Raw genomic sequence first — 7,868 nt, 5'->3', positions numbered from 1 at the left:
GTGTATTATTAATGTCACCCACGCGGCCATCGATAGTAAACACTCCTGAGCGGCACATCCTCCTTGGTAGTCAGTCGGTCGTATGCTGAACGAATTGTCGTTGCTGCTATTTGGACACCGAAAATCGGGAAGGCACCGGCGAGTGAAGGCAGCGAGCAGAGGCGCAGCTCCAGTGTTTTTTTTTTTTTTTTTTTCTCAGAGTGGCCGCCCGCACTTGTTGCTGGAATGCAATCGAGATGACGTCATGGGGCGTAGACAATAGCAGGGGCTTGGCCTATGACCTTCGGCTTGAGTCGGGTAATTAGACGCCAGTTTACTCGAAATGCACTTTTGTTACACATCTACAACATGTTTGAATGCGACGTCTTTCCCCGAGGTCGCCAGCTTGTTAAATCAGATTAATGTTAACAGCTGTGTTATGTTCATCAATACACGTATTGCTAAATGTTTTTCAGAAGACAAATTAAAAGATACTCGAAAATCAAAAGGCAATTGCCAATACGCGCGCGTGTGTGTGTGTATCGTAGTGGTTAAGGGTTTGGGTTTCAAATCCCGCTGCTGACCCTAGTGTGACCATGAGTCAAGTCAACTCGCCTGCCTTGTGCTCCACCTGGAAAAACAAAAGAAATGTAACCGATTGTAAGTCGCCTGTGATAAAAGGCGTTAGTCAAATACAGTAATAGTTAAATAAACCGAATCAGTGTTCCGCAAAATGATCTTGAAATTCGATGTTCAACCTTCTTTTTCCTGATTTATTTTTCGCACATGATGAACATAACTCAGCAGTCTCAAATTTGCTTCAGCGAATCAGGTACAGGGCAGCACAGTGCGCTAGAGAGGAAACAGCTATGGACATAATAATTCTTTGCATTTATATAGCGCTTTTCTCACTACTTAAAGCTCTCAGCAATTGCAGGTTAAGGGCCTTGCTCAAGGGCCCAACAGAGCAGGGTCCCTATTGGCATTTACGGGATTCGAACAGGCAACCTTCCGATTGCCAGTGCAGATCTCTAGCCTCATACTCAGGCAAACACCCACCCAGGGGTCAGGATATTCCAATTAATCTGACCTGCTCGACATTGGGAGTAGGAGGAGGAGGAGGACGATGAAGAGGAGGAAAAACCGGAGGACCATGAAGGAAACCACGAGGACGCAAAAAGACTGGGAACCGTCCGGTTCAGACACTGATGGTCGTACTCCTTTAGTCAGCAGTGCTACTCACTGTGCCACTGTGTCACCCTCCTGATGAGGGCGAATATCGCATAGATGAGTGAAAATGCTTTGAAACTGGAAATGTATAACGAGTCTCTCTCATATGTATGATGGCAGGCAGTGTGGCGTGGTGGTTAACCCTGCTAAGGACACTGGGTGACCCTGAGCCATTCACTTCACCTGCCTGTTTTCCTGTCTCTAAATGTCTTCCTGATTCAGAAGTCTTGACAATAAAAATGTGTTGTTAATATGTGGTAAGGCATGGGAAAGATGCTATATAAATAAAGTGTATTATTATTTTTATTATCATTATTTATTAAAGCAGAAATAATAATAATAATAATAACTGTGTGACCCGGAGTCATTCACGTCAGTCAGTCATTGTCCAACCCGCTATATCCTAACACAGGGTCATCTCCAGTAAATGTCTTCTTGAGTCCAAAGTCTTGACAATAAAAATGTGTTGTGAATATGTGGTAAGCAGGGCCAGCGACACCATTAAGGCATCCACCAAGGACACAGGTCATAAAGAGGGGGGAAAGCCCAGCCACACGGTTTAGCCACCGAACAGTCATTTAGCACACTATTAAGCTTGGCCTAAGGCACAAAATAAACTAGCACCAGCACTTGGGGGTAAGAAAGACATCCCACTACTGACACTGGGTGACCCTGAGCAAGTCACTTCCCCTGCCTGTTTTCCAGTGTCTAATAAATGTCTTCTTGTGTCAGAAGTCTTGAAAATAAATTAAAAAAGAAAAATGTTAATGTGAAGTTAGGCTGAAATCCCACTACTGACACTAATGTGACCACGAATCGAGTCACTGCACCTGCCTGGGCACCAATTGAGAAAAAACAAAGGAAATGTTCCCAGTTGCATCTCAAATGTTGTAAGTCGCCTTGGATAAAAGGTGTCAGCCAAATCAGCTAACAATAATAGACAGATGGCTGTGAAAGACACTATATAATAGATCGATCGGAAAGGCGGTGTAAAAAGGTAAATTGCAGACAACTCAAACTGATTGAAAAATGCAATGCACTGCAGTGTGTTTTAATTCCTTAAATATTTTTGGCTCTTGATGGCTCATGTCATCCAATGCCCAGGGTCCACATTTCACACAAATGTTAAAGACAAATTATTGATTTTGTGAGAAAACCATTATTATTATTATTATTATTATTATTATTATGTAACCAATCACAACTTAAAACTTCGTCGATCAATCAGAGCTCTCTAACCGGCTGGAAACAGGTACTGCCAGAAAACTTTTTAAGATTTTAATGTTCCACTTTCCTACAGGAAAATAAAAAAAAAAAAGAAAAACTAAAAATGCGTGACACTGAAATATGAACTTCTAATGAAGTGTTAATTATTAATGTATCCGTGCTATTTAAAACAGTGAAAAGGAAACCCATTATTTAATAAATTAAAACACCCTGAAATGTATTTTCTGGTGGCGGGCGGGACACATTTAATAATATGCATCAGAGTGTCCCCGAAATGTCTGGCGATTATTTTAATACGTTTAAGAAAAAGAGTTCGAGCACGTGGGGTGAGAGCTGTGTGAGGAGACCTGGGGGGAGGGGTGTGATGGTGGGGTGGGGGGGGGGGGGGGGGGGGGGGGGGGGGGGGGGGTTTGGGACAGAGAGAGAGAGAGTGAGAGAGAGCGTTGTGTTATGGGTGGTATCAATAGGGTCCAGCGGCCAATGAATAATCTGATTTTCTTAAGTTCTTAAAGTCTTTTTATTCAATTGTAAATTCTTTGTATGGAGATAAAAGGTAAAGAGATGAACTTTGACCTCTCCTTCCAAAACAACCAAACAGACCTATCCAAGCTTTTCTTTTTTTTTTATTTGTAATTGTCTGTTATGAAAGAAATACACTTGGACCACATCGTTATGAGGATTATACTTCTCGGTTAATAATTCATTTTACATCAAAAAACGATAACGGTTAAGGGTAAATCGCTAAATAAATTGCTGATCGAACTTTATTACTAATGAGATTATGCTTAATTTGTTGTATTACATTAAATAAGCAGAACTAGACGGTTCATTTACATTTCTTTCCTTTTGCAGTTTAAAACATTTACATTTGAAGGAGACCGGGCGTCTATTAAACACTAATATAAAATGAAAACGAAGTGAAGCTCTTGAAAAACGCCCGGCGTGGAAGACATCTCAGAGGCTTGGGTCAGACTCCTCGTCGTCGTAAGTAAAGGGTGCATAGAAATTTAAAGGAGAACGACAAACTCCGCCAAACAAGCCCACAGATTTCCCTTCTTCATCTCTGCTACTTTTGTGTGTGTGTGTGTGCGTGTGTGTGTGTATATATTGTAGGTAACCACCCCATACAATCAGATTGTGACACAGACTACGAATGCCGTGAATATATTATATATATATTATATATATTATATATATATTATATAATATATATATATATATATATAAAATTTTTTCTCAGTTCTAATAATTGATCCCAATTCACTCAGGCACAAATATAAACACACGTTCAAACGGCCAGCATCAGAAATGTCAGTCTAAACAAGGTCTTTTTAAAGAAAGAAAAAAGAAAAGAAAACGCGATTGTGTGTGGAACACTGAACTTCCCAGCATTCTAACTGCATTTTACCCAAAAAATAATAAATAATGAGCGCAGCGCGCTGGTCTTTTCAATAACTCATTTAAATCAGGACTTGTCTTAGCCCTTAACTAAAACAGATTACCCTAATGGGCATTGAGCATATTCGGCCGAACATTTCTCAGATGGTATTTGATTTTTGACAGCCAATGCAAACTAAATATTTGTTTGAAGTAAACGTTTTAGAACCACATTCAGCCAAAGCTCTCAACACATAGACTGCATCGTTTAAGATATAGCACGCGTGCTTAGTTCTTTTCCTCATTTTACATTTGTAAACATTTCATCCTAAAATGAAACGGTCAAAAAAAATTATTATTATAAAAAAATTATAAATAAAAAATAATAAAAACCAGGGTTTCCGAATTAAAGAGTACCGTAGGGACATTTTGACAGAATATGGGAAAATACTGTAATGTTAATAATTTTAGCTGAGTCACAAAATTCTCTCACACCGTTGTAAGTCGCTTTGGTGTCATCCCAAATAATAATATAATAATAATAATAATAATAATTAAGCTTCTCCCAACAGCTCAACAGGTGTTCAGTTTCTAAACGCGGCCACTTTTCACAGAGAACTTTATTATTACCATCGTTATTGTTGTACTTACTTAATTCTTTATTATAGTTTTCATTTAACGCAAAAACAAATGGATCTTTTTTAAAGCGCATTTATGTTCTCACGCCCCAAAATAAACACAATTATGAGGTTTAACCGTTTTGCACTGTTGGCTATTAGTATATCAATATCTATATATTAACAAAATACTGGAAACAATCACAGATATATAAAGCAGGTGGTTAAAATTAATCGGTGTGTTATAGTAATGTATCGGTTAAGTTTTAATTTGGTGAGAAGCTCCAATACATATGGGATGGTTAAAATTTTAGGGTCTTTTTGGTATTGTTACTTTACTACCACTACTAGTACAATTATTACATCTACATACGTGACATTTTACTAACCAATATAATATTCAAAAAAATCGACGTAAAACGGGAATAGTTAATTACCTGACGGTCTGGCGTCTTCTGGGCGGATTCGAATAACGCGAAGGCTCGTTTCTTCCGTGACAGAGTGAATTATCTTAAATCGCCGTTAAATCAGATGCTGCCTGATACTTAAAACTACAGATAACGGATTCCTCGAAAAGATATTTTTATTGAGCTGACGTGTAATTGAATACGCAGCGGAGGACCAATTTTGCATTGCTAAGCCATTCAATCACAGCGCTCTCGTTTAACCACCCAAGGCACATAAAAATGTGTCCTAATGGCAGCAATTAGTTCCCAATCTGCTCGTTAGCGACCGTGCGGACACGAACTTTCCTGAAAGACTCACACTTTACATTCGATTAAAATCAGTGTAAATAGGCGAGATTATATTTCAAACAATCATATATTAAGCAATTAATGGCTTGTAATCGTTTTTTACAGAAAGGAAGAAAGGAAAAAAAAGAGTCCCCCCTGCTAGAATATACCGTAATGAGAGCAAACACGACAACAAAGCCAGCATTAAAAGCGTAGATCACACAATAAGAAAACGGTTATATCAGATGCAGATTTAAATTTTCATAAATTTATTCAACTCATAATTCAACGCCATTTCAAGATTTCTTTTCTCTTTTTTTGTGGCAGAAATGCATTTAGTAAACTATTTACCACAGCTTTAGGTGCTTGCCAATTTCTAGGAATATTAAAAATTATTTACACAATTTACAGGAAATATCTACAACAAAAAAGTAAATAATCCAGATACAGAAAGTCACATGATTACAAACGTCCTGAATGTCAAATGAAAAAAAAGGGTTTTTAGAAACTTGTAAAAACACCTTTAATTTGTCTCTGTATTGTACACAGCTAAAACGAGGCTTGATAAAATAGCTTTTAGTTTTTTTTTTTTTTTTTTTTGCTTCCTATTAAATAATTTTGCACAGGACTTAAATTTCGATGGTTACATTTTTTTGAACAACAGACTATGTTATGCTTCTCATAAAATCACATTTAACTGGCATTGTCATCTCTGTTAACTGAAAAGTAACATTGTTTGATTGCAACTGTGCAAAAAAAGTGTTTCATAAAACAAAAAGCATTCTAAAATGCCATACCTGCTTGATACCCTAGCGCTCCCTAAAAAGGCATCGAAACCATCTTTACCTTTCATTTACATTAACATCAAAAACATTCTGTACAAAAAGTAGTTCAGATAGAGTCTAAAAAAAGAGGTAAATATTTGGTTATGTGTCGTTTTGCTGTCGCCCGCCGTCGCTGTCGCGCTCACTTTAGATATGCGATCAACGGGACCGTTCCGTTTACCCCGTACTGGCGCTCTGGTAGTGTTGAGGCAGCGCGTGCAGTCTGTTCTGCACCGATGGATCACCGGCTTCTCCCGTCGGCAAAGTACAATGCTTATCATTTCCCTCAAGTCCCCTGGGCAAGGCGCCCGTGGAGTGGGAGCTGACCGGGGGGCTGACGCTCGGCTCCGACTTGACCAACGAGCCCAGGGTGCCGATGGTGCCCGAGGAGGCGACCCCCGAGCTATGATGCTGGTGTAGGTTAAGCCGCCGTAGCCCGACGGAAGAGGCGCTCATGTAGCTCTGAGAGTTCGAGATGGGGACTGTACTGCAGGGCGGACATGTCGTAGCGGTTGCATGGGCTGCGGGTTGTGGGGGTGTGAGATGGTGGTGAGCGTGGTGTGTGGTGGTGCGCCCCCCGTAGCCGGGTGCTGGCTGTAGGCTAATTGTGCCTCTTGCATCATCGCCGCCGCCCGCCCGCCGCCGCGGCCACCGGGCCCGAGTAGGCGCCCGTTTGCCCAACCGTTCATGTGCGCGTAGCGGCAGTTGGCGGCGCCCCCGTGGGCCCCGGGCTCTCCAGTCGTTGCCCGACTCCCACGGGACTCATGCCGACTCCGAGTCACACTCCGACGGCGCTGCCCACCCCCCGCTCCGGCTGCCAGCAGCCCGCCCGCCAGCGAGTCTTGACCTTTTTCAGGAGGGTCTTGGTCTTCCGTCGGGGCGTCTGTACTTGTAATCCGGGGTGCTCTTCATGTGCATGGCGCGCAGCCTCTTGGCCTCGTCGATGAAGGGTCTCTTCTCCGCTCGGGACATGACTTTCCATTCGGCGCCCTAGTCTTTTGCTGATTTCCGAGTTGTGCATCTTGGGGTTCTCTTGGCCATCTTTCTCCTCTGACCCCGCGACCACACCATGAAAGCATTCATCGGCCTCTTGACCCGGTCTTGGTTGGCTTTGCTCCCGCTATTTGGACCCGTTTGTCCCGGATTGGTTATTAGTCTGGGGTCCGGGGGAGTGCAAGTCCGTTTCCATCATCATGCTATACATTCACCTGGATTTGGTGAGTTCTCAATCGGCACAGAAGACATGAAATGAATAATCTCGTTGTGCAGTCCCACTCCTCTCCAAAGGTGGAGAGTGGGAATGTAAATCCCCGAGGCAAGCGGCGCAACTTCAAGGAACTTTCAACCAACTGGCTTTTTCACATCCACTGATGGAAAACGTCTTTTGAGCCATTTCCCTGATGGAAGTAGAGAAGTTAACGGTTGAGCAGCAGCATATGATGCGGTTTGACAGGGACTTAAATGAGCTGAGGGCGGCCAATCGGCAAGCAGGCTGAGCCTGATTTGCATGGAGCGCGGTCAGGTGACGTAGAGAAGTGACAAACAAACTAGAGGGCGGGGCCACAGAAAGGGTCACCTCCGCCTCAGGCGGAAGGTAAATAGTAACGAACGGTTTCAGACTGAAGTTTAAGGGGGAAAAAAAAAGTTTATTCACCGCACTGTCCCTCTTTGTGTGGCCACGCGTTCTCTCAGAACTGATTAATAGTTTTACCTCTACGATGAAACATTTGAACCAAAAGTGACAAAGCTGTCCGGCCACAATCAAAGTTGATAATCTAGTTTTAGCAGACAAAGAAGCCATTTGCGAGTCTCATACGGAGACAAATCGCCAAGATGCTTTTCCGTCGTTGAGAGTTTTGCTGCTCCTGAGTTACTGACAG

At 42.0% G+C, this 7,868-nt stretch overlaps 1 protein-coding gene across 1 annotated transcript; it reads right to left on the bottom strand.

Annotated features, from left to right (window-relative positions):
- Nucleotides 1-5,397: 5,397 nt before the first annotated feature.
- Nucleotides 5,398-7,413, bottom strand: sox1b (SRY-box transcription factor 1b). Its single transcript, XM_028801232.2, is given in 13 exon segments — nucleotides 5,398-6,174; nucleotides 6,177-6,252; nucleotides 6,255-6,299; nucleotides 6,301-6,468; nucleotides 6,470-6,502; nucleotides 6,504-6,713; nucleotides 6,716-6,788; nucleotides 6,790-6,829; nucleotides 6,832-6,868; nucleotides 6,871-6,978; nucleotides 6,980-7,026; nucleotides 7,029-7,138; nucleotides 7,140-7,413. Coding segments are annotated over 13 exon segments (1,044 nt in total). The 5' UTR covers nucleotides 7,193-7,413; the 3' UTR covers nucleotides 5,398-6,130.
- Between the last annotated feature and the right edge of the window lie 455 nt (nucleotides 7,414-7,868).

This window comes from Erpetoichthys calabaricus, chromosome 4 (assembly GCF_900747795.2).
Source record: "Erpetoichthys calabaricus chromosome 4, fErpCal1.3, whole genome shotgun sequence".
NCBI lineage: Eukaryota > Metazoa > Chordata > Cladistia > Polypteriformes > Polypteridae > Erpetoichthys > Erpetoichthys calabaricus.
Note: the sequence above shows the minus strand (reverse complement) of the source record. Positions and strands in the feature narration are given on the sequence as shown.